This window comes from Euleptes europaea, chromosome 6 (genome assembly GCF_029931775.1).
Source record: "Euleptes europaea isolate rEulEur1 chromosome 6, rEulEur1.hap1, whole genome shotgun sequence".
Lineage (NCBI taxonomy): Eukaryota > Metazoa > Chordata > Lepidosauria > Squamata > Sphaerodactylidae > Euleptes > Euleptes europaea.
Genome location: NC_079317.1, coordinates 107,771,293 through 107,798,147, shown reverse-complemented (window position 1 = coordinate 107,798,147; position 26,855 = coordinate 107,771,293). Strand labels below are relative to the sequence as shown.

General features: G+C 48.1%; 1 protein-coding gene across 1 annotated transcript; it reads left to right on the top strand.

Moving 5' to 3' along the window:
* Positions 1–250: 250 nt before the first annotated feature.
* LOC130479232 (rac GTPase-activating protein 1-like) lies at positions 251–26,855 on the top strand. Its single transcript, XM_056851595.1, has 16 exons — positions 251–332; positions 1,691–1,893; positions 4,177–4,304; positions 12,885–12,957; positions 14,482–14,520; positions 15,959–16,036; positions 17,315–17,450; positions 18,376–18,554; positions 18,808–18,963; positions 19,107–19,202; positions 23,532–23,733; positions 24,071–24,176; positions 24,965–25,097; positions 26,000–26,111; positions 26,291–26,381; positions 26,804–26,855. Exons 1-16 carry the CDS (start codon positions 251–253, stop codon positions 26,853–26,855), a joined length of 1,866 nt encoding a protein of 621 aa, XP_056707573.1.

Sequence of the window (26,855 nt, the reverse complement as noted above, 5' to 3'; positions counted from 1 at the left end):
TTAACTTTTTTCTCCCAAGCATCCCATGGTTCGTTTCTGGAAGCAGTTACAGAAATGGGGGGCCTGAGGCTGGGTGTGATAAAAGCTCTCGTTCTTGTTTCGCGCGTTTGAAGGAGAGACCCTTAGCAAAGTCTAAAGCTGGGGTTGTTGTGGAGTCTTGGGGCGGTTGAGCTTTGCCTTGAGTCTTGCGCCTTTTTGAACGGTTGATGCGGATCCAAATGTCGTTGTCTTCTTCAGTATCTTTAGCAGGATGAATCTTCTGATCGTACCGATGGTGCGCTGCATGGATCAACTTCTTCAACTCATAGAATTCAACAGCTCTATTGAACTAGGTGGGTTTGTGGGAGGCCCCTTTTCTCTGTCTTCATTCCTTAAGGCTGCTTAACCCGTAGCTACTCTTCTGTGCTCCCTCTGAACTGTTGGTCTTCAGTTATGCACCTAAACAAACTCAATTTGGGGTCTTTATTTCTTTAGAGTGCTAGTAATCCCACTTCCTCGGTTCTCCGTTGGTGGGGAGGGGATTATGTGCAGACTGCAGTCTGGCCCATTTGCCCCACAAGATGTAAACCAGTCTCCAAACCTCTTAGTTGTCTGTTTAGTTGACAACTACCGGGATGCTCACTACTTTTAATAACATTCTTAAAATAAATGTCTGTTGCGATGATACTCATGTAGCTGGGGACTGTATGTAGCTCTGACATGCCACCTGCGGCTTTTATGAGCACCAGTTCCTAATGTGGCATCCACCCTGTTTCAGGGAAGTGGGCAAGGCGTGTGCTCAGTGGGAAGTGGTTGGTAGTTGGTTTCCACCTTGATGCAGCTGCCACTGAAAGTACAAGAAGGGTGCAAGCCTTCTTGAGGTGCAGGAATGTTAAGGATGGAAGTTAAGTGCGGCTTTGCTGGTTGATGGTAATTGTGAATGTAGCTTTCTCCAACCCATGGAGCAACTACCACTGTCTAATGAGTGAGAGAACTTCAAAGAAGCTGAGACTTTTGCAGCATCATTGTGCTAGTGATCAGGGCCCTGTGGTTCCTCAAGCCCTATCAGCAGTGTGGTATGGATTCCACAGTACGATTGCATGTCAATGCAGAACTGATGTACAGCATACGTGCATCCAGTAGGACCGCTGTATAAGTGACCTGAGCACCATCATTTGGCAGCTCTGGAAATTGGGGCTTTTCTCACTGATACGCTAGATTCAGGGCTGGTATCTTGCCTTCGCTGTTTGGTAGTTTGCCAAGTAGATTTGGTGTTCTAAATAACTCATTCCATTTTTTCCTAGAAGGAAATTTGATAGAACCAAGTGCTGCTATCAGAATTTAGATCCAACAATACTTGGCACTGCTTCAGTCCCTTAAAGCATTTTCTGTGGGGGGTGGGAGATGCAAGGACAGAGAGCCCCAGGCTCAGAGATTTCCTGGTGGAGAATGGGATGGGGTTGAGCCTGCCTTTTTTTTTTTTTTTTTACTCAAGAACAGTCTCATTCCACTTGCTGGTTGTCTCCCGTCTGCTAGCTCTGATGCAGACAGTGTACCAGTTTTTGCCAAACATCTTTTTGCGGTTCAGGCCACGGTTGCTATTCCAAAGTGATATATTTATGAAGGGTCTACATACTGCCAGATTTTTTCCTTAGCACCATAGAGAGCCGCTTGCCCTTAGATCCTCAGTGTTTGCATTTTTGCACCCTAGACTACCTCCAGATCACCCAGTGTCTTGAAGGAATGCGCCAGCGATGCTGCCAACTGGACTGCGATTTGCAGGGAGCGAGGGATCAGCTGCGCCGTTCAGAGTCTGAGCGTTCAGTGCTGGAGGTGAAGCTGAAACATGCCCGCAACCAGGTGGAAGTGGAGATGAAGAAAAGGCATCGGGTGGAAGCAGAGCTGGAGACGCAGGTTCTTCTGGGGAGGTGGGAGGGGAAGCCATGGTAGGAGGATGAGCTGCATGTTGCTAAATCCTGCATTACTGCCTCTTCTCTTAGGGATACTAGGTTGGCCGCCACTCCAACCAGGGACTGGTGATATTCCTGTGCCAAGTATGGGGTGAGAGGGAAGGTGCTCGCATTTCTCTCATTTCACACGTCATAGGGCTGATAGTCTATAACCCTATGGGGTGGTTTGTTTGTTTGTTTGTTTGTTTAAATAAAGCCTGTCCCTACTTCCATTTTTGAGGGTCTAAAGCAGGTTCCCCATTGTGGCGTTTGCCAGTACTTCCCCAGGACCTGCTGAGCTTTTCAGAGAGTGGGCGGAGACCCTGTAATTCTATACTCTCACACTGCCCCCTCCAGCCTCTTTCCATCTGAGCCACAGCTTAAAGGTACACTGCAGCTCAGTGGGGACAGCACAAAAGCCCTTTAAAAGGCAGAAAAGGAGGGGCAGGGCAGGGCTTAGCTGTGCCAATTTGAGGGTGGTGCTCAGCTCAGCCCCCCTCCCACCGACTGCGAGCCTCTGTGTGGACACTTTACCCACAGCAACCTCAGTTTCCCCAGTGAGCCAGAAAACTGAGGTTTTCATTTTCTTTGGTTCATAGCACAAAAAATACAAGAGGCGTGTGAGCCATGCCTGGATTGGGCATGACATCCTATGGATGCTTCCTCAAACAGCAGGTATATCACACTGTCCATACAAGGAAAATCCCTAGATGGATGGAAGCAGCCATGTTTTTGAAAAAGAAAAAAGGCAGGTGACCAGGGTAGGACTAGGATGAAGGTACCACATATGTGTTCTGCTTCATCAGTGAACTGTGGCATCTGATGCATGATCAAAAGAAAATAAACTCAGCCATTTCTTTTTACCGAAAAAATTAAAGAAACATTTCTGAGAACTGCTATAGTGTAGTTCACGAGGAAGGGGCTGAGCTACAAAATAGGACATCCTGGGTTTTAGTCTTGCCTCCACCATGAACTAGCTAGGGAATTTAAGCAAGTCATTCTTTATCAGGGCTGCATCTGCGGCAGTACGGGAATATTGATGTCAGAACTACATCTGCAGCAGTGGGAGATTAAGCAGGGGATTGGACTAGATGGCCTGTATGGCCCTTTCCAAATCTATGATTTTGTGATGTCAGATTACAGCAACAATCTCTGTTAATGTTCTAAAATGCTAAATATTATAAACCTTTGTGGCTTTGAAAAGTATTTCAAAATACTCTGGGTACCAGAGTATAGAATCCTAAATGTTTATTTACTTATGTGATTTGTAGCTTCCCTTTCACACTGAGACTCAACGCAAGTTATAACGTATAGAAAACAATTCAGACAGTGCAAGATATCCAGTAACAATGCAGAGAAAACTAGGATTACAGAAATCAGGAAATTATGCAAACAGAGAAGAAGAGAAGGAGTAGTTGGTTTTTATATGCCAACTTTTTCTACCACTTAAGGGAGAATCAAGCCATCTTATAATCACCTTCCCTTCCCCTCCCCACAACAGTCACCCTGTGAGGTAGGTGGGACTGAGAGAGCTGCAAGAGAGCTGTGACTAGCCCAAGGTCACCCAGCTGGCTTCATGTGTAGGAGTGGACTAGATGACCCTGGTGGTACCTTCCAACTCTATGATTCTATGAGTGGGAAACCAACCCGGTTCATCAGATTAGTGTCTGCCGCTCATGTGGAGGAGTGGGGGAATCACCCGGTTCTCCAGATTAGAGTCCACCACTCCAAACCACCGCTTTTAACCACTACACCACACTGGCTCTCACTATGTTAGGCATAGCCATACCTAAAGTAATGTGGAGAGTAGATTACAAAGGTACAAAGTGGTGTAGTAAAAACAAGGTGATGCATAGAACAGACTATAATTCTTACATAAGCATCCTCCAGGATTGTAACATACTGCAGTTCTGAACCCTGTATAAAAGAGTTCTCCTGAACATTTAAATGATCACAAATTGCTTAACTTATTCAGAGTGAGTTGTTTGGTTTTTTTATAACCCTTTTGGACACAAATTTGGATATTGTCATTGCGCCCCACCCCCACAGCCCACTCATTCATTGTTTGATTTTTCACTCTGTATTGAGTTGGGGAGCACTAGGGTGTCCCCTTTCCCTCCAAAGAAACAAAAACACACGGAGGAAGGACGGGCACATCATCTGAGCTTTCTTAAGGCTGGGGTAGTCCCTGAGAGGATGCTCCTTGTTCCATGCTAACAGGCTCTTACTTTGTTCCCTACCCTCTCAGGAACGCAAGCTGCAGCTTGTTCATGACTACCTGGTGGCTGATCCACAGATCAATCCTTTCAGTGAGGACCAGCGCTCAGCTTTTGATGGGCGATGTTTCGGCCGCAGCACCCTGCAGCATGGCAAGCAGTGAGTGCCCAGGGGATCAAGTGGTTAAGCTGCATCTGGACAAAACAAATGGGGCCTGCGTCTCGGACTCCACTCCTCTTGGCCCTCTGCCCTAGCTGTCCTGAGCCACGCTGAGCCCAGGTCCTTTGCTCCAACGCCAACTTCCTCCTGCAGTGCAAGCGCGGCACTGCTACTTGTTTTATTTATTCCCGCCTGGGGGCCCAAAGCAGCTCACATAATTTTCTTATCTTCTATGTTATCCTTGCAAAAGTCCTGTGAGGTACGTCAGGCTAAGAGTATGTGACTGACCCAGGGTCACTGTCAGCCCTTGGCCCACAGAACCAGAAATCACCACAAAGTCATATAGAGTCCAAACAGATGGCTTTTACTGGTCAATTAGGCATACAGTGCAAACGAATAAAATGACAGCTATGAGAGGCTCACTAGCTGGGAGATATTATAAGGCAGGGAAGGCGGGAGATTACACGTACAGGCTGAATACAGTTTCTCAGGAGCTGGGTTCCCAGGCCTAGGTATGCGACCTTGGGGGGCAGACAATACAACGCAGAGACAGAGGCAATAACGAAACCGAGATAGCAGCCTGACATTCTGCTCCCCTCAAGGCCCCCTCCCAGTTCGCAAGGGGGCTGGCCGATCTGGGTAAGCAATGTGAAAGGCGTCGATGAGGTCGGGGGCGGAGACATCCCGTGCACGTACCCATTCGTCATAGGCAGGGGGGAAATGTTTCCAACGGACCAAATATTGCAGGTTGCCATGGTGAACACGGGAGTCAAGGATCTTGGAGACTTCGAAGTGTTCCTCCCCCCCCACCATGATGGGTTGCGCAGGAGGTGGGTCCGGATGCCATCGTGGAGAAGCAACATGGGGTTTGAGGAGGCTAATGTGGAAAACAGGATGCACACGCCTCAAGGATTTGGGGAGAGCCAGTTCCACCGTGACAGGGTTTATGACCCGGGTGATGGGGAAAGGGCCAATGTATTTAGCACTGAGCTTATGGCACGGTTGGGTGGAACGGAGATTTTTGGTGGAAAGGTAAACCAAAGTACCCACTTGCAGATCACCCCCGGGGGAGCGATGTTTGTCAGCTTGTGCTTTGTATTTACGTTTGGCTCGGTCGAGGTTGCTAACGAGCCAGGGCCAAGTGGTACGGAGGGCGTGTGCCCAGGAGGCAATGTCGGGGTTCCCCTCCCCCTCTATATCATCTGTAGGAGTGATGGGACTGAAATCTTGTCCATACACAGCAAAAAATGGGCTAAAACCTGTGGATTGATGCATGGCATTATTGTAGGCATATTCTGCTAAAGGTAACAGTTCTACCCAGTTATCCTGGTGGTAGTTAACATAACAGCGTAAATAACATTCAAGTACAGCATTGACACGTTCAGTTTGACCATCAGTTTGAGGATGGTATGCACTAGACAACCCTTGTTCCACTCCCACCAACTTGAGAAAAGCTTTCCAAAACTTAGAAACGAAACCACTGCCGCGGTCACAAATTATCTTACGCGGAAACGAATGTAAACGAAAGATATGCGTCACGAAGAGGCGGGCCAGTTTCTGAGCAGAGGGGATCCCTGCGCATGGAATCAAATGTATTTGCTTAGAAAACAAATCAGTAACAACCCACAACACAGTTTTACCCCCACTGAGAGGGAGATCAGTCATGAAGTCCATAGCAATCACTTCCCAAGGTTTGCTGGGCGTTTCAAGAGGTTGTAGCAGTCCCGGGGGTTTGCCCTGCGATCGTTTCGCAGCGGCACAAACGGGACAGCTGCGGATGAAGGAGTCAATGTCGGAACGCATTCCCCCCCACCAGAACTGTCTGCGCAATAAGTGAAGGGTTTTCAGGAACCCAAAGTGCCCAGCTGTTTTGGCTCCATGGGCTAAATGTAAAACGTCCTTTCGGAGAGCCTTGGGGACATATAATTTCGAGTCCTTGTACCAGGATCCTCCTTGTTCCAAAACACCAGGAGGTAGGGTATGAGCGGAACGTTCTAAAAGGCACTGATCCCGAAGGACAGTTAAAAAGGACTCGGAGATGGGGATTTTGGAGGGGGCCCCCCCGTCGGCCATGGAGATCTTAGAAACAGTTATGGGGCTAGTGCTTACGTGCGGCGGCGCGCAGACTGCAGGCGGCTGGGCGGTCGGAGGGGTAGGAAGGGCGGGAACTCCGGTTTGTTGTGGTGGCGGCTGGGCAGCCGGTTGAGCTGGCGGAGCTTGTACGTTGGGTAAGGTGTGTTGATGCTGGGATCGAGTTTGTACAGCCAGCATAGGTAGAGCCCCACGTTGCATAGGGGTGAACAGAGAGTTGGTGGGTCTTTCGAGTTTTACCGGATATTGTGGTAAACGGGAGAGGGCATCCGCAAGAACGTTTTGTTTCCCAGGGACGTGCTTCAGGGTGAAACGGAACTGCGCAAAGAACTCCGCCCACCGTTGTTGTTTCGCCGATAGCTTATGGGACCCCGTGAGGGCAGCTAGATTTTTGTGATCGGTCCAAACCTCAAAGGGGACTTTAGACCCCTCCAAGAATTGTCGCCATAGAGTCAGTGCATGATGAACTGCTGAGGCCTCTTTCTCCCAGATGGGCCAGTTTAATTGAGCGTGCGCAAATTTTTTTGAAAAGTAAGCGCAAGGGTGAAGAAGACCATCCGGTCCTTGCTGGAGGAGAGCCCCTCCCATGGCTACATCGGAAGCATCGACTTGCACAATGAACATTTGATTTGGGTCTGGGTGCTGTAGCACCGGCTCCGAAGTGAAGAGGCGTTTGAGGGCTAGAAAGGCGGCTTGGCATTGCTCAGTCCATAGGATTTTCGCGGAGGGCAAGGCAGCCGAGCTTACTTTTCCCTTAGTTTTCAGTAGGTCCGTAATGGGTAGAGCCACCTGGGCGAAGTTAGGGATGAATCCTCGATAGAAGTTTGCAAATCCCAGAAACTGCTGTACTTGCTTCCGGTTGGTGGGGGGAGTCCAATCGAGGACGGCTTGGACTTTGGCGGGGTCCATGCGAAGACCTTGGTGGGAGATGATGTATCCCAAAAACGTGAGTTTGCTTTGGTGAAATTCGCACTTAGCTAGTTTTGCGAAAAGTTGATGGTTACGCAGGCGTTGCAGAACTTCCCTGACCAGAGCCACATGCTCGTCCATAGTTTTCGAATAAATGAGAATATCATCTAAGTAGACCACCACCCCACAATATAGAAGGTCATGTAGGATTTCATTGATGAGTTGCATGAAGACCCCCGGAGCCCCTTTTAATCCGAACGGCATCACAAGGAATTCATACATTCCGAAACAGCTAGAGAAGGCAGTGAGGTGCTCATCCCCTTCGCGGATACGGACTCGGTAGTAAGCTTCCACCAAGTCTAATTTAGAGAACACACGGCCTTCCTGTAATTGTCCCAAAATATCGGATATTAATGGGATAGGATAGGCATTGGTCTGGGTAACCGCATTGAGCTTTCTGAAGTCAATGCACAGGCGAAGGTCGCCCTCTTTTTTCCGGACGAAAAACGCGGGGGCCGAGTTTGGGGCATTCGAAGGGCGAATGAACCCTCTGGCGAGGTTTTTGTCCAAAAAGTCCCGGAGGACAGTGCGCTCGGAAGCGCTCATAGGGTAAATCTTACTCTTGGTTAATGTGCAGTCCTTTACCACTTCAATCGCACAGTCTGAGGCCCGGTGGGGGGGTAAGGCATCACATTCCTTAAGGTCGAAGACATCTTCAAAGTCTCGGTATACAGCGGGTAGAGCCGGTGGTGCTGGGGCAGTAGAGGTTAATGCTGGAACGGGCGGATATGGCAGAGCAAAGTTTTGCCGATGCTGGTCGCAGGTGGGACTAGCGAAGGAGATAGTGTTTGTTTCCCAATCAATACTGGGACTATGTCCTTTAATCCAGTTAATTCCTAAGACCACTTCAAATCGGATAGGGGCTATAGTGAAGTCTATTTGTTCCCAGTGGGAACCAATTCCCATTGCCACCCCTATGGTGCGGTGATCAACTGGACCCCCCTGGAAATGGCTTCCGTCCATTTGGGCAAATTGGACGGGGGCGGGTAAAGCCTCAGAGTCGGCTCTGAGTGCAGCAAAAGTGGTTTCGCTTATGAGAGTGCGACAGCAACCGGAGTCAATTAGTGCTTTGACGGGGATTTGTGGGCCACCGTTAAGTTGCTGTAAAACTGCATCCACGTAGACGGTGGAGTCCACGTCTTTAATTTTGGTAGGAGCATTCGGTTTGATAGGAAGATCCTGAGAGGTCTGTGGAGACGCTCCATTCACCACAGACCGGAGCCGTTTTTTGACAAGTCGAGGGGAGATTCCAGGTTTAAGGCTGGAGAAATCCAAGGATTTTCCTCATCCGAAGAGGGAAAATCGTCCCCCAATGGGGCACTTGTAATCCGAGACCCGGCGGGGTCGTTGGTAGTAGGCAGGGAGGCTGGGTCCCCGGCATGGAGTGCAGAGGGTGTGGGTCTTCCCGGAGCTGCGCTGCGGGTGGCCGCGGTGCCTCTGCGTGGTGGACGACCTCGGGCGCGGGTTGTTGTGCTGGGACGAAATATTTCCTGGCGGCGTGGGCAAACGGCTGCAAAGTGGCCCATTTCTCCGCAAGTAAGACAGGCACCCCTCTGAAATCGGGCTTCACGTTCCTGGGGCGGACGTGGGGGATTTCGTGGGACGAGCAGTGGTGCCTTGGGTTGAGGCTTTTGGGTGCCTTTTTCCTTGTGCTTTTGACGGACGAGAGAAATGAAGCGTCGGCGGCTTTCCACTTCCTCGGCTAATAGGATCCAGTCTTCGAGGGTATCGGGATCGCCTCGCATGTAAGACCAGTTCAAAATGTCAGGATGCAAGGCTTCCCTGAAATGATGGATCAGGGTGGTCTCGGGCCAACCTACAATTTTACTTGCCAGTCGTTGAAATTCATCGGCAAATTCTCGAACTGTAGCAGAGCCTTGTTTTAATTGTAAGAGTTCCGTTTTGGCTCTTTCCCCCAGGAAGGGGTCCTCAAACCTCCTTCTCAGGGCAGTCATGAAGTTGTTGAGGGAACGAATAGCACGAGAGCGGGTGTCAAACTGGAGGACCATCCAGTCAGCCGCTTTACCTGTCAGAAGGGAAGCTACGTAACGCACCCGGCTGTCTTCCGTGGGGAAAAGTTGTCCCTGTTCTCGCATATAACTGTCCACTTGATGCAAGAAACAAGGCAAAGTCTCGAGAGATCCGTCATACGTAGTCCTCAATTTGAGTTGCTTCCAAGGGCCGGGCGCAGGTTGACCCGGTTGCATGGGTGGTCCGGGCGGAGGGACAACAGGAGCTCCAGGAGGCAAGGGTGGAGCAGGCACATTAGCGGGTGGTTGCACGGGTGGTCCGGGCGGAGGAGCAACAGGAGCTCCAGGAGGCAAGGGTGGAGCAGGCACATTAGCGGGTGGCTGTACGGGTACCCCCTGACCCGGTATCGGAACGGGCTGTCTCAGAGCTATCAGGGTTTGTTGTAATTGCCTGTTCTCCTGAAGCATACGTTCCATTACTTCCTGGAGTTGATCAACACGGTCGGAGAGCTCCCGATTCTGGGCTCTTAAGAGATGAGCCTCCTCACTTGGGCCACCAGTAAGATGAGGCTTACTGGTCCGGAAGCTTGTGGCCCATTGAGAGCTATCCCCATATAAATCCTCGTCTTCAGACTCTTCTGAGTCTCGACGTCGGTCAGCCAAACGGCGTGCGCGTTGGGACAAACGCCGGGGAAAAGGACAGACCTGATAGCCCTAGTACATTGCCCTTAGGGCGCGTGTCCACGTTCGCCTGATTCCTAATCCTTGCTGCCGCCGCCCTGGCTGCTTCCGCAGCCTCTCTCTCTCTTGCGACCTTAGCCGCTTCGGCGGCTTGCTGATCCGCAAGAACTTTGGCGTTCTCAAGTCTCAGGGCAGCCTCTGCCGTAATGCGCGGCAAAAGTTCTGTCTCCAGGAGTGAGAGTATGGGGTCGGGTTCCCCGCCCAGCAGAGGTTGTACTCGAACCGCCAGTGCGGGTGCCTCGGCTCCGAAGGTCGAGGTCAAAACTTGAGCCAAGGTGGCTACCGGGGTGTCCTTTGTACATTCCACAAGGAGAAGAGCGGTGCTAATAGCGACTCGCTTGGCCTCAGCCTGACAGCTGGCTGCATCCGGGATCAGGGAAAAACCCTCCGGTGGGGCTCCCGCCATGGTAGAAAGAGTTTCTCGAGAAATAAGATTATCCAAAAGTCCAGTTAATATTTGTAAATCCTCAGTCGCCAATCGGGCATCGTCCAGTAATTGATCCAAGTCCTGAAGATCTAGACGAGCATCAGTATCCTCCGACGTTAACATCCAGAGACGTCCTTTAAGAGATTGCCACTGTTCCTGTACCAGTCCCCTCAAGCGGCAAACCTCTCGGGTCGTCCGGAAAAGTTCAGCGATTAAGTCTTGTAACAGAGTAGGATCCTCAGAGAAGGGCTCCAGGGTGTAGATCACCTGGAGAGCTGCACAGCTCCCATCCAAGTGGCAGGCGAACCCCCCTGGGCTCCAGCCTGGCTAGTAGAATGGTGAAGAGAAGGTGATAGCTGTCATAATGTCAGCCCTTGGCCCACAGAACCAGAAATCACCACAAAGTCATATAGAGTCCAAACAGATGGCTTTTACTGGTCAATTAGGCATACAGTGCAAACGAATAAAATGACAGCTATGAGAGGCTCACTAGCTGGGAGATATTATAAGGCAGGGAAGGCGGGAGATTACACGTACAGGCTGAATACAGTTTCTCAGGAGCTGGGTTCCCAGGCCTAGGTATGCGACCTTGGGGGGCAGACAATACAACGCAGAGACAGAGGCAATAACGAAACCGAGATAGCAGCCTGACAGTCACCCAGCAAGCTTCCATGGTAGAGTGATTCAAATTTGAATTTGGGTCTCCCAGAACCTAGCCCAGCACTCTTAACCACTACACCACTCTGGTGTTTATACCCCATCTTTCTCCTTAGTGGGGACCTGAAGTGGCCTACACAGCTCTATCAGTTTATAGTATTTATTGTGGATATAATGCTCTTAAGTGCTTGAATCAGCTAGCCTGCAGAGCAGCAAGAGGTTTTAGTGGAAATGCTAGTGTGTTTGGAAATGAGAGCCCTGGTAACTTATAATGTATATATACTTTATTTACAAATATATAAGTAGACCACTGGTGGTGGGAGAGAGGTTCCACTGCAGGACAACAGATCTACTGTCCCACCGCAGACAACAGATCCTGCCCCCCAAAGGTGCTTCATTTTCAGCCGGCTCACAGCTGGTTCTGTGTCTGCTTCTACCAGGGTCAAACCCTGAAAATTCCCAGTTTCATGATTCCCAGCATTTTTTCATCATACAGAGCAGAGGCCCAATTTGGATCAATGAAATATAACCCTTTCCCTATTCCCCTCCCCCCAAAAAATGATGCTTGGAGCTGCTATTGGCCCCATTTAGACAAAGACATTATGGGGCATTATGGTGAAGGAAAGTGGCATGTTTAAGGCTGTTCAGTGAGTTACTATGCAATCCTAAGAAGAGGGGCACCTTTTTAGTCCGCTGAAGCTAATGTGCTTAGGAGAGTCTAACTGTTTAGGAGACAGCACTATCAGTAAATGAGGTGAGTCTTGAACTTGCAACTTTCCACTTCAAACACTGTACTGTGCTAGTTCTCAGACAACTATTGGATCATCCAATTTTCAAAAAGCTGAAATCTCAGTCTTGGAATCACCTGGAACTCTTCATGAAGCTTGGTGATTCAAACTGTTATGTACAACTGTAACAACTTTTAATACCTCCATTCTTTGGTTGGGAAAATGAAGTGTGTTGGAGTAGGACAGACTTTAAATGTGTCAAGTTCTCTACTCATAAACCACTTTATCTAGGAGAGCCAGCAAATTATATGTGTATTGTCACATGATCCCAACGGAAGTCGGTTTCAGGTAGCCGGCTCAAGGTTGACTCAGCCTTCCATCCTTCTGAGGTTGGTAAAATGAGTACCCGGCTTGCTGGGGGTAAAGGGAAGATGACTGGGGAAGGTGCTGGCAAACCACCCCGTAAACAAAAAGTCTGCCTAGGAAACGTCGGGATGTGACATCACCCCATGGGTCAGGAATGACCCGGTGCTTGCACAGGGGACCTTTACCTTTTGTCACATGATAAGTTCACATGCTTCTGTTTTGCTGCACATGCATATGGTGTGTCTCTGCTGTAGAACTGCCTGCATAGGCATGTGCACACAGCAAACTGAGACATGATTGTCACAGGTGGTGATCTATGCCTAGTGTGCTTGGTTTGACTTTCAAATGCTTTCTAAATTTTGCCATGCTTAAATTATTCCTCACAAATGCCCACTTGAAGGCAGCGGTGACTTATTTCACAAAGAAATACATAAACTAGTGATTGCTTGTTTCCTTTCCACTATTAGGTCCACATGCGATTTTTGGAAAATAGGGGAATGAACAAATGATAGTGGGTTTTTGAAGATGTTCCGGACTTACCCCACCTGGACTTGAAGTGTGACAATGGAATAACAAAACATGACTCTAGGATGATGTTCCTTATGCACTGAACTGCTGTTCTTCTGTCTAGGCTGTCTGCAGTGGAAGAACTTGGCACGTCAATCATATCTGACATCAGCTTTGACCACTCAGATGATGAAGTGGTAAGCTCCAGTCCCCTTCCTGGGCTAATTGTGGGGGAAAAAACCCAAAGGTTTAGGGTGTGGCCAAACTCTTGCCACTACTGGAGCTTGCACCAATATTTCACCCTGGAAATTAATCTATGTCAGATATCCAGTGTGCATTCATTTATTAGAATGTGGCGGTAAAGATTTTTGCAGAAATTGGTATACTTAGCAAGGGTGAACTAAATGTTATGAAAGGCTGAGGTATAGGTTAAGGAAAAAAAGATTGTATTTTCCCATGATCAAACACAGTTCCCTGCCTCTCTGAAAAGCAAATATAACGTTTTAATATTGGGATTCATTTGAAAGGACCCCCAGCATGGTTAATACAAATCTGTACCAGAACAAGCTCTGAAAGACCCAGTTCTGCATTTTCTGGGTATAAGCCATTGAATCATAAAGGCTGGTTATTTTAGCAGCCAACAACCTTACATTCAGCAGCATCAAGATGGAGTGTTGATGCAAGCCCTGCATCCTTGGAGTTAGGAGGAGGCAGAGCCTAAATTGGCCTGAGGTCCCACTTCCCCCCATGCAAGCAATTATCTCCTGTTCCCACCCTTTCCCCATACCTCTCACACTGCTGACTACAGCAAGAACTCCAAGAATCTGCTCAAAACCACTGAAATCCGAGACTACTAAAATACCCACATGCATTCCTACCAGGCTGAAATCCAACTAGACCTCTAATTACTTCCCCCAGGCACTGCAGCTATTAAAATAGCAGTACGGCATAACAGGGGTGCTGAATGATACGAATCTAATTCAAACGTGACACAACAGGCAGTGAATGACTACCCACCTTTTCCCCTCCTAAACTTAAAACCAATTGGCCAGAATCTCCTCCACAGTGGGGAAAAATGGAGGAGGGGGAAATGGCCCTTAAGCATCTCATTCCTGGCCTGTGTGCGTAGGGTAGGGAAGATGGCTGGCTTTATATTCGGTTTCCCCCTTGTGGGCTGCCCCTGAAGTGGCGCTGATACATCCAGCGCTTGTAATTTCTGCTGCTCTCCATTCTAAAGGCTTGGCGCATATATAAGAATACAACTTATATATGTTGTATATATGAATACATACGTGGTTCCTTGGAACAAAACAGACACTGATGCTTTGTTCAAAGCCAACTTGCTTTTTATCTGCCCCTCCACCACCACGGTTTATATTGTTTCTACAATATGCACAGGCTTTGATTTTTTTTGTGTGGAGGGGAGTTGCCCATCAAATTGTCTTCTCTATATATCTTTACCACTTGTGTTTTTAATTGTCCTGCCTAGATTTCTGCGTAACCATTCAGAGGTTGTAGCATTGGAATAATCTGCTTCTAGTGTTGATGGGCTGCTGCCTTCAGCAAAACTTTCAGCAAATACCTATACAGAACAAGTCATAACGGGGGTGCGTGGGTGGGAGGGAGCGACGTACTCAAGGAGGGGATTGACTACTGGGTAGTCTCTGCTCTACATCTTATCCTTCCTTACTCCTCTTATCTTTATTTGCTTTTTCATCCAGGATCTTAATATGATAAAACCTGCTAAAGCCAGCAGAAGGGTAAGTGAATATGACATTCAATCTCATTAGAGCCTACAATTGGATAAGAACAATGGAACTTCTGGATACTTCCCTTATTCTGCCTTCAAGTCTCTGGAAGATCTTTATCTGTGTTTATTGACTCTGAATGATCAATATTCTGTGGGTGGAAGGTGTAGAGAAGATATGGGTGATTGCAATATCCTTTTCAGTTGCACTTCACAGTGAGGTCTTGGTTGTTCCCCATCAGATTGCTCTTTGAATCGAAATGAAACCCAGTCTGTGAGCAGTTGGGGTGGGGGTTTCACTTTTTAGTGCCTATAATTTAGTGACTAATTTTTCCCTGATGCCCATGCAGACTCCAGACTCTAGGGAGGATTTTTATTTATTTATTTATTTATAGTCTGCCTTTCTTAATGAAACACAAGGTGGATTACACAATGTAAGTCATTGCAAGCAATAGGATGAAACATCTAATAAGAAATGTAATAGGACTAGGCTTGCAGAAATCTGAACAAAGCATAAGTATGAACTGTGACATGTCAAATAAGCAAATAGTGCTACATAAGCAGAATTACAGTGCACTGAGAACAAGACAATACACCCAGCAACAGACAGCACATTCAGTAGTCAAGTTCACAGACCCGTTGCCTTCCTTGAAACATGTCCTGAACCATTTTGTTATAACACAGCCTTATCACCTTTATAAACATGCCCTCTTAAAAGGCTCTATACATTATGATCATGAGGTTTAGGGAGGTCAGAAAGAGCACATCTGTTTGTTGTACAAGAAAATAAAAAAGGAAATAAGAACCCTCTTCAAAACCATCCCTTTCTGTGCTGGAAACATTGTTGTTTTTAAATCTGACATGCAGAGTTTTGAAGGGTATTTTATTTTTGTTGTTGTTTTGATGTGGCCACAAGAGAGTCACTGCTCTCAGGATTCCCAGTTTTTGTGTGTCAAGTTGCAACTGAGTAATGGCAACAGTAGGGTTTTCAAGGCAAGAGACTAACAGAGGTGGTTTGCCATTGGCTTCCTCTGCATAGCGACCCTGGTATTCCTTGGTGGTCTCCCATCCAGATACTAGCCAGTGCTGACTCTGCTTAGCTTCTGAGATCTGACGAGATCAGGCGAGCCTGGGCCATCCAGGTCAGTGCCCCCAGTTTTAGGATTATGGAAATACACATCCCTGGACCTTGAAACAATTTCCTCCCTTGGTCTGTGATCTCCATGGACACAGAGGAAATGAGGAGGAACGTTGGCACTCTAAATTTTGGGTTCAACTTGAAATTCCACAGAAGACTGTGGCAACAAAACCCTTGGATTAAAGATGAAACAAATCTTGATCAGGATGCAGGTGGAGCAGTCCATCCCTAATGCAGAGGACCACCACCACCCCCCACTCTGAATTAAGTGGAGCCATCCTTATCTTGCCCATTAATTCATTTCCTTCTCTAGCGTTCCTCCCTGGCACCTCTGATCCAGCCAGTGGTAGCAGCCAAGCGTGCACGGCCATCTGTGACTCCTGCTCCTAATGTGAGTATATGGCAATGTTTTACATCTATGCAAGTGAGAAGAACATGGCACACAAACAGTTACCTTTGACTGTATTGGAGCAAAACTCATTCTGTGGTGTATGATCTTATGTGTACAGTTAGTCCCACAACCTGATGGAATAGGATAGTGAAACAGAATGTGCATATGTGTAAAGCAGTTGTCTGTGACATCGACACCTAGGCTGAGTATCTGGCACAGTCCTAGGACTGCACAACTTAGTTCCACCATTTAAAGACGTCCACATGAAAGGTGAAGTGGTGGGAGGGGAGGCAGGCACAGGCTAGGATAGGTGCAGAAAGACCTCTGCAAAATTCCTACCATAACATGAGATTATGAAGGAGGGTTTTGATTTGGAGATAGCCTTTCATATAAGCATATAGTCGGTTGCAAGTGCGACATTGGTGCCTGTTTCCCTCAAAATGGGCATCGTTCTTGGTGGATATGTGGGTTTGTGCTTCTTCAGTACCTGGATGAAGCCTTGCATTCATGGCTCATTACCAATGCTGATTTCTCCACACCCATCTCTCCCCTGGACATCACAGACTCTTCTGCATACCACCCCTAATCCCATCACGCCTGCTATTCACATTTACATACTGTTAACATTTACATACTAATGCTTGTCTGAATTCACTCTCCTCTACTTAAAGACAGATGGATTCACATTCTAGCTGTATCTGAAGAAGTGAGCTGTGGCTCACGAAAGCTCATACCCTATCAGAAAATATTTTTGTTAGTCTTTAAGGTGCTACTGGACTCTTGCCCTTTTCTACTACTGCAGACAGACTAACACGGCTACCCACTGTGAATTATCTGGATGAAGCCTGCTTGGATTGATTTTGACATCAGTAGTTATTGGCTTTGGTTGAATGTTGTTGTGAGGCAATATTCCTCTGAAGGCCAGTTGCTGGGGAGCCGCAGCAGGGAGGCAGGATTCGGCCTCTGTGCCACCTTTGCCTGCAGACTTTGCAGAGGCGTCTAGTCAGCCATTGTGGGAAACAGGGTGCTGGACTAGGTGAACTATTAGTCTAATCCAGCAAAGCATGGCCTGTTCTTGTATCTTCACATCTCCGGCTTAAAACAAAGAAGACCTTTCTATCCAGCTGGAGAGTGGTAACAGAAGAGAGGGCATCTCTCTTCAGTCTACAAAGAGCTCTCTGTTCGGGTTTCCCTGCACTCCTGTATAGTAGTACAGATCTCAAATCTGATTGGGTGTGGTTGTCATTTCTTGTCCTCCTGTCCTTAAAATCTTGGTAGGCAAATGAGCTGGCTTTGGTGGCCCTGAGATCTGGAGCTGCTGCTGAAAGCAAGGTCCTTGCCCGCAGCTTGCTACCTATTGGGGCGGTGCCACGTCGTCGATCCCAGCAGAATCATCGCATCTCCACAATTGCAGGTAGCCCTTCCCTTTCTGTCTAGCCCCTCTCTTTGGTGGGACTGGCCAGTACTGAACATGGAGGGCAGCTGGTTGGCTAGTGGTACTGAATGCCACCATAAGCTTTCAAAGTTCTCCCCACGTACATGTTGGACTATACTCCCATAGTGCAGAGAGAAAAAGTTGTGATGTGAATGCTGCTTGGCGTAGGTCTACTTTGCCATCTGCCTGGAAAGAAGCCCTTCTCCTTCCTTATAAGTAGGAGCAGGCTGCAATTGTTCTCAGTATGTAAGAGGTAGTTGACTTCTGTTCAGATCTTTATTTGAAGAGAGTACTTGACCAACAATGTTAGGGAATAGCGCTAGGTGGATATGATTGGCAGTTGAGGGATTAGTCTACAAAGCCAAGTTCAACAAAACCTCCAAGAGACTTCCCCTGCCACTATTTAAGCCGATAAGGCCTGGGTAGCCAGATCCTAAGCAAGCCTGAAGGCATCAGTGATAATTTCAGAAGTAGGGTTCTACTTCCAAAGGATCCTGAGTTGTAAGAAGAGTAGTTTTATGGGAAGCTTCTTCTTCCCCTGAGCAACTTTGGAGGAGGCGTTGGTAAGTGTTGCTTGGAGTCCACCTCCCACTCTGTCACTATCTGGAGACTTAGATGTTGCTATATTCCCAAACCCTGCAGTATGGGGTTAAACATCTGTCCCACCCTGGCTAGAACTCCTGGGCAGTCCCACGCGCAAGAAGCCCCTTGTTGTGCTCTTCTCCATGGGCTCCTGAATTGACAGGATTTTAGCCTGTTGGGGGAGGCTGCAGTTTGAGATAAGCAGGCAGACTAGTTTTGGGATTCACCAATGTGTGCTGGGAAGTGTCATTTCAGAGTGGTGGAAGACAGTCCCTGTGTTTGTTCATGTTCCTAGTGCTGAGAGCAGCTCTTCTCTCCATAGAATTCACTACAGTTTGGGACAGCTGTGATGAGTCAGGTCGACATAGCAGCCCGGCTGAGAGTGAAGCCGTCGGTGCAGAGGCTGGAGCTGGGGGGAAGGGTGCCCAGGGCTGTTTCACCACCTCTCCTTCTCCTCCACGGGAAGCACCACCACTCCAACATCACTTCACCTCCAAGACAGTAAGACTTGAGAGAACAGGCCTGTTGTAAGCACTAGGGTACTGCCCTACAAGTGCTCTTCAGGAAGGCAGGCTGGGTTCTCTAGATTACCTGCAAAGTGAAGAGACTGTCTACGATGTATTGCAAAGTAGGTAGAGGCAGCAGCCCTGCTGCGCGTGAGCTAAGCCAATTTGTGGAACTGGCCGGGGGTGGGAATCTAGTTGCTCTTTCTGCTTTGTTTATCTCCCCTTCTCTCTCTCCCTTCCTGCCCAAGACCATTCGTCTAGAGTCATGTGCCGTTTGCAAATCCCGCCTGCGCTTTGGGAAGGTGGCACTTAAATGTCGGCCCTGCCAGCTTGTAATACACCCTAAGTGCAAAGAACACTGCCCATCTCTGTGTATGCCAGGTGCTCATCCAAGAATGAAAGAAGTGAGTGTGGCAGGGTGAGAACCTGGGGAGGGGACTTTGTCCTGGAGAAACAGCAGCTGTGTTGACTTTTTGTGTAGGGTAGCTGTGCTAGGATGTTTCTCTGCACAGTGTGGTATCTACTCTTTTTTTCCTTGTTTTTGTAGGGCGTTCTGGCAGACTTCGCATCCAGCACACACCCCATGGTGCCCCCACTAGTGGTTCAGTGTGTGAGTCAGGTGGAGAGTCGTGGTCTCCAGGAGGTGAATGGAGGGTGGACTAAGATCTCTGGACGAAGGGCTAATTGGGCTACCTTTCTTCTACAATGCCTTTCTCAGCTTTTCAGCCAAACTTAATTCCCATTCCATTTTACTCTTCCATTCTTCCCTGTGCTTTATCCAATTGTTTCCTGTAGGTAATTACTTAAAGCTTACACTGTTTGCTTACTCCCTTGCCAACCTGGGTTTCTGGATCCAGATTTGGAACATTCGCAGCTCCCTTGGCTTCATGGGTTTTTTCCCCACTTGCATCTATATTACCTCTCATGTCTGTCATATTTTTGTCCATGGGGCCCTCCTGATGTGTTATCTTTCTCCTCTTCTTTTAATCTTTGGTCCCTTTCAGATTACCCATCTAAACCACATGACATCCGTTCTTGGCCCCTTTCCGAATAAAGCAATACAGAGATGAACATTTCATACAGCTAATTTCAATCCATCTATGAGCTGGTTCTAAAGCACTCTGAAGAGCTCAGGCCAATTCAAACAGCTCCACTTCCCCCCCCCCCCCACACACACACACCTCTTTCCACAGCATGTTCTTTTTTGCCCTTTTTCTTTTGAACTTTCAGAACTTTGTGCTATAGCACCATAGTAATGCAATGCATCCCAATGCAGGTGATACAGCAATTCAGTGCTATATCACCAGCATTGGGATGCATTGCATTACTGTGGTGCTATAGCACTACAGCACAAATCTCAGAATGTTCAAAAGAAAGGGCGAAAAAGAACGCACCACGGAAGAAGTCGCGGGGGGGGGGTGCCCTTTCAGAAGCACTCCAGACATTTTAAACAGTACACTGGAGCAATTCAGAAGCGCAAGGGAAAACTGAAAACAGGAGAAAGCAGTTTTCACTAAAAAAAAATGGCTGAGCCCTAGGATGCCAACGGGACAAAAACAGCTTTGTCTGAAAAGGTAAAAAAAAAAAATCCGTTAGCAGCCGGGAGCCAAACTGGTTGTGTCTGAAATGACACAAAATATAAGGTAGCAAGCTGCTGCTAAAACAGATTATAAGGGCAGTTTGAAAGTGGCCTATGTCTTTACTTTTATGTTCTCTTCTGCACTGCAGTATCTGATGAAGTGAGCTCTGACTCATGAAAACATGCTGAAGTAAACATTATTAGTGTTTTTAAAGTGCCACTGGACTTCTGTTTTTGTGTTGCTCTTCACTGGCCAACACAGGTTGTTGTTGTTTTTCTGTAAGCCTCTTCTTGCTTGCAAGAGTCCTCATGAAATCCTGATTCTTCCCATCCAACTCCTCAGGCATAGAATCACAGAGTTGGAAGGGACCTCCAGTCCAACCCCCTGCACAATGCAGGAAATTCACAATTACCTCCCCCCTCCACACCCCCAGTGACTCCATGCCCAGAAGATGGCCAAGATGCCTTCCCTCTCATGATCTGCCTAAGTTCACAAAATCAGCATTGCTGATAGATGGCCATCTAGCCTCTGCATTAAAACCTCCAAAGAAAGAGAGCCCACCACCTCCCGAGGAAGCCTGTTCCACTGAGGAACTGCTCTAACTGTCAGAAAGTTCTTCCTAATGTTTAGCCAGGAACTCTTTTGATTTAATTTCAGCCCATTGGTTCTGTGGCAACTGAAAACAACTCTGCACCATCCTCTATAGCAGGGATGGGGAACCTCAGGCCTGGGGGCCATATGCGGCCCCCGAGGACATTGTTTGTGGCCCTCGGGAGATCTGGGATCCCTCCGCAGAGGCGCAGCACAAGGCGGCCCTCCCTGAGGGTGTTCCTGGGGCCATGGCTTGCAGGGGCGCTGCGGCACCCTTTGGACCTCCTCTCGCCGACTGACGGCTGTTGGTCAGTGAGAGGGAGGGGGGGAAAGAGGTCCGTGGATCCCGGTGGCAGAGCATGCACGCAGGAGCCGATCGGGCTTCGGGGGGCCTTTTGTGGACTCTGGGGGGGCATGGAGCCTAGGCCAGGTCGCATGGGGCCGGCAGGTGTGTGTGTGGGGGGGGGGGAAGGCTTTTCTCTCTCCCTCTCTTTCTGTCTCTTTCTTTGTCTGTCTCCCTCCGTCCTTTTATTTCTCCCCCTCTTTCCATTTCTTTCTCCCTCTCTCCCTTTTCCTCTTTCTCTGTTTTCCTTCCTTCCTCCCTTGCCGATCGACTGTGCCCCCCTGGCACCTCGTTTGCTCGGGCCCACCGCTGGCTGCCCTCCCGCCTGGGGGGGAGGGCCAGGGGAGTGGGGGCGCCCTCCTGGCCTTCTCTGCGTGGCCTCCCCTGGGGTTGCCATCCTCCAGGTGGTGGCCGGAGACCTGGCAAGCCTAGCTTCTCCCCCGCACCGGGAGATCTACACCTGGTATGGCCCCCGAATGATGTTATAAATGTGCAAATGGCCCTTGGCAGGAAAAAGGTTCCCCACCCCTGCTCTATAGGATAGCCTTTCAAGTACTTGAAAATAGTTGTCCTATCACCTCTCAGTCGTCTCCTCTCCAGGCTAAGCATTCCCAGCTCCTTCAAGTTTTCCTCATGTATTCTGCTTCTCTTATGTGTCCTTGGTATTTTGCCTGCACTAATTCACACATTAAGTTTCCTGTTTCATCAGCTTTCTTTTGCCCTCAGTCATCTGTTCTGGCCTCTCCCCCCGGCCACTTTATATAGCTTCCTTCCTTAGACTTTTAAAGCTTTTTTTTTAACCTTACTTTGTGTCCTCAAATTTGGTTTATACTTCTGACCATTCAGTCCTTAAACATAGTTCCTCTGGTTTTGGCTAGGAATTAGACCTTGTCTGTGGCCTTCTTCCTGAGGTTATATACCAATTTCTCACCCCTTAGAAAAGCCTGAAAAACCTGGTTGTGTCTAGGACTGTTCACCTCCCCCCACCCACCCAGTATTTTTCAGGTTTGGATCTAATAAACCCAGAAATTTTCAAAAAGCTAAAAATGCCAAATGTAAGCAATTTGGCTTTTTCGAATAATCAAAAATTTGGGGTTTAGAAAACCCGAATCCAAAAAATATGCCACACAGAGATGAACTCTGTTCATCGCTCCGCACTGCCTCCCCCCTCTGAATCCTCATGGACTTTGGAGGGGGCCCAGCATTTGGATCCCCGCTTGCCTACCTCCCCTGAAATCCATGTACTTCAGGGAGGGCAGGTGGCAGAGATCGGAGTCAGCTGGCAGGTAAGTAAGAGGGGAGGGAAGAGGTGGGATGGGGAGAATGGCAGTGGGGCCAAAGCAGCCCCGAATAATGCAGGGGGGGGGCATTATTTGAGATCTGCTTTTTTGGCTCCCTTTTATTGCCACCATTTTTTTTACCAAAGGTATTTTTCGGGGGGGGGGGTTGGTTCACCTTTAGCTGAATGCACACCCCTAGTTGTTTCAGAAGGGGGTTATTTGTTTTGAATTGCTACAGCAGCCAAAAATGCTGTCCAGACTCTGTGGGGAGGAGTCATATCTGTGATATTACTATTGCAGAGGTTCTTAAAACCCCCCCCATCGTTTTTTTTTTAACCAAACTGGATTTTTGTGTGAACTGTCAATGGTAGCCAAGGTTGGTCTTGTTTGGCAGTTGTTTTGATCCATATAGATGCCAGCCCTTGCTTATTCACTATGACAATGAGTATTTGCTGGTATTGGTGGGGAGGGGGATGATGCTGGAGTGCCTTGGCATTTTTAGTCAGCTTGGCTTTCTTCTGGTGGCTTCTGCTGAAGGAGAGTGCACTTTCCTTTGTTCTTATATGGTTGTGGGTTTTCTCCCACTCCATGGTCTCATAACTAATATTTTTCAGAGCTGAGATTTTTTTCCTTGTGCCAGACTAGTCAGTGATCCTAGGATACTGTCTGCCTTCTGCACTATGCCATCATCAAGAAAACACACATGGTCTCCAGCATGGTCAGTACATCCGTGGCACTGCATTCCCAAGCAGGAATCATAAATAGTAATAAAGTACCTTGAGCATATGGCTTTCTCTCACCAGTGCATAAGTGCAATTTCTCCTCTCTCCAGTTTTCATGTTGCAGAGTTCTCAGGTTCATTGGAGGGGACACAAACCAAGACTGTGTATCACACGTTGTAGAAGTTTTGTCCCTTCCAAATGCGGTTCAGCACTTTTCTGCATGAAACTGTGGAGGAGGTTTCGGGGGAGGGGCACCATTTTTGCCTCTCAAACTGCCCCTTGAAGCTGTAATTGGCTCCATGATTTTTGTAATGGATGCCATAACAGGTCTTCTCATGCAGATTTGGTCCCTGGCACCCAATGACCTTGTGACTAATCTTAGTAATGGTGTTGTGCTGGGCCAGGAATGCAGCTCGAAGTCCAGCCCTAGTGGTGACTACTTCTCCTCTGCGGCAGATGGGGCTTTACCGAGTACCTGGTGCAGAGCCCGTTGTACGTGAATGGAGAAAAAAACTGCTTCATTCCAGAGGAGCCGTTCCCTCGTTGGACCAAGTGGCTGATGTGCATGTGATCTGTGGCATTCTCAAGGACTTTCTGAGGAGCTTGAAGGAACCACTTGTTACTTTCTACCTGCACTGTGCTTTCCTGCATGCTGCAGGTATGTTTGGGCAAGGCAGGAGGAGGAATTGCCTGTTCCAGGATGGATGTCTCCATATTGTCTAGTTGTAGTTTCTAGGAGAGCCTAGAATTGCTGGTTAAAACTGGAGGAAGGGACTGAATTACTCCTGAAACTGGTTGGTTGCTTGGAGACATCTTTTTAACTTTATGTGAATGTGAATGTGGAAGAACATAAGTACTGTCATTGTAAGACTTCACAGCTTAATGCTTGGGGAAAGTACTTGCAGGAGTGTTGGTGTTAATTGTCTAAATACTGACATCTGTGGGTGGTCTAGAAGGATGCCCAGGGACCCATACCTCCTTTTTCTTTCACCCAGATATCCCAGATGAAACTGCCCGCTACGCGGCTCTCTGCCATGTTGTGATGAAGCTGCCTCTGGCCAACAGAGACACGCTGGCTTTTCTCATGCTCCACATGCATAGGTGAGAGGGCTGTTGAGGAGACCAAGCATGGAGGGAGAGGCAAGAACAATAGGATATTAGGAATGACATCTAGTTACTTCGGCCTTGCTGGAAGTGTCATTGCATGTTCAGGACACTTATCTGTAAAAGCAAATATGTTTGTTGTGTAGTTTTCTATACTGTTTGCATGTTACTTTGAAGAAGAAGAGTTGGTTTTTATACCCTGCTTTTCTCTACTTTTAAGGAGTTTCAAAGCAGCTTACAAAGCAGTTTGTTCTTCATTGTCCCCCATTTAAAGGCAGCTACATGGCTTCATTATCATTTTTACAACGTCACATATATATTCCACTGGTTTAAAAGGAAGTATTTGATTAATTTGATTAAAATGCTCATCATTGCTGACTAACTTTCTATTGCCCAGCTGCTGGTTGTTGTGGGTCCTCCCCTCTTCTGCATAGCAGTCGTGTCTGTGCTCCCCTCCCCTCCTCTCTCCCCAAACCTATTGCTATATTCAGTACAGTTACCTGCAACTACAAAGATGTAACTTCCATTTCAAAGACACACAAATCATGGGTATCCATTGCATCCTCACAGGATAGGACAGACTATGAGGAGGGGGTTCCAGTCCTCAGGGCCAAGAGTGTCTCTCAAGTGGGCTTGGATGGCCCATACATACCGTGGTCTCTGCCCTAGAGTAGGTGTCCTTCACCATTCCTTACCAGGCATAGCTGGGTCAAGTGGAACAGGATCATGTTGTGACACTTGCTCTGGACTCTATGGATTCATCTCTTTCTCTCCCCCCCCCTTAGGGTCATAAAGAGCCCAGAGTGTCGAATGGACCGACATAGTTTGGCACGTATCTTTGGGCCAACCCTAGTTGGCCACAGTGTCCCCAACCCCTCCCCTGTCACCATCATGGAGGACACACCCCGCCAGAGCCAGGTAACGGATGTATCTTGCATGCAGCTGAATCTTTCATTTCTCCCCAAGCTTTAGAGTGCAGGGAAGACCATCAATGCTCAGCCTGTACATGAAGAGGAGCCAGACTTTTCCCATGTAGGTTGTGCCAGTTGCATGCCTTGGGAAGGAGATTTGGGGCTTCAAACTTTTATCTGTACTCCTTGTGTTTTTTTAACCACCTCTGTAAGATAGGCTTTTGAACTGAATCATGTGAATGTATATACTGCCATGATTCTCATAATTCTGTTACTTTTACCTATAGGGAGGGGCATTGATAAACCACCCCTGCTGGAAATCCTACTTGGCCTCTGTTCTGGCTTCTGTAGTTTTGTTGAGGATTGCACACCATGTTTTCAAGCCTGTATTTGAACTTTAAGAGTTGAGAACCTGTCTCCTTCTTTAAAAAGAAAAAAAAATCTGATATCTTTAAGATACTAAATTCTGGACCAATACATTGAGTGTGTACCCCAGTGCAAACAGTACCATTCACCTGACTTCCTTTTATAGAATAAAATCTCAAAGCCATACCGGAGTGGCAGTGAGTAAGAGAGGAGCCCTTCGGTCAGTGCTGCTCGTGCGAGAGTTGGTCGTTCTTTTGCCAAAGTCAGTAAAAGAGTTCAAAGTCTTCATTTCAGACCTTGGCTTGAAAGAGTGCTGAAACTTAAGTTCAGGGATATTGTGTGCAGAGCTATAGTGGGCTTTTTTATTAAAAGCTTTGTCCTGAATGAGCTGTCAAGAAAGGTGGTGGTATCTGAACATGTGCGAATGGAAAGGCAGGCACAGAAACTCACCTGTGAAACATAAGCAGGAACCAGCAGTGAACCTGAATGAAGCTGTTAGAGCACAAGACAAGAAGCAGACTGCCTGCTGCCCTTTTCCCACAGGTGGTTGCCCAGCTCTTGGCTCTGCCGCTTGGTTTTTGGAAACGTTTTGTGGAAGAGGAGCAGGAGAACCTGGTGCCATCAGTGTGGCAGCCCAGTGCGGTGAATGAACAAGGCAAGTCAAATGGGGGGGGGGGCGGAGCAGGAAATAAAGGGAGAAATGTGGGAAGTCTCAGAAGTGCCTGGCTTTAGTGATCTTCCAAAGGGCAATGGTGAAGGGAAGACCTAATGATCTTCCCCTTAACCCTCCCTCCTCTCTCACAGAGCAGCTGTTCCGTCCTTTCACTCTCCCAGAAATAAACTCCACCCAGATGAGCCCAGCCCCTGGAAGCAGCTGTCTCCCCAACAAGCTACGTGACTGCATGGGTACCACCTTCCCACCTTTGTGAGTGATGCAGGGAGGAGGCACAAAAAGATGTGTATATTGGGATGGGACTGGCACTGTACTACCTTGGGGCAGAAAGGATAGAATTGGGAAGGATTACAAGATTCAGCACTGGGGCTGTGTGTGTCTGTGCACATTCCCACTCAGTCTCTGTGGGGATGCTGCTGCACTCGTCTTGTTAGTGGCTTCCTAGAGGCACCTGGTTGGCCACTGTGTGAACAGACTGCTGGACTTGATGGGCCTCCGTCTGATCCAGCAGGGCCTTTCTTATGTTCTTATGGGATGCCATGTGCTGTCTGCTGGGGGGGGGGGCGGTTCTGACCATCTGCCTGCTAGAGGAACTATTGATGAGGACATGAGCATGTTTGTAGAGGCCACGCTGGGACTTGGATCCAACTTTGCTCTTTTTCCCCTTTTATCAGGCATGTTCCTCGCACTAAGAAGACGGGCAAATTCTTCCCTCTCCCAACATAA

What these genes read in the sequence shown, in the direction of transcription:
- LOC130479232 (XM_056851595.1), top strand. Translation starts at nt 251, where the DNA reads ATGAATCTTCTGATCGTACCGATGGTGCGCTGCATGGATCAACTTCTT. An exon ending in ACCACTCAGATGATGAAGTG is followed by an intron (nt 12,958 to 14,481) that starts GTAAGCTCCAGT and finishes TTTTTCATCCAG; the next exon opens with GATCTTAATATGATAAAACC. An exon ending in ACACACCCCGCCAGAGCCAG is followed by an intron (nt 25,098 to 25,999) that starts GTAACGGATGTA and finishes CTTTTCCCACAG; the next exon opens with GTGGTTGCCCAGCTCTTGGC.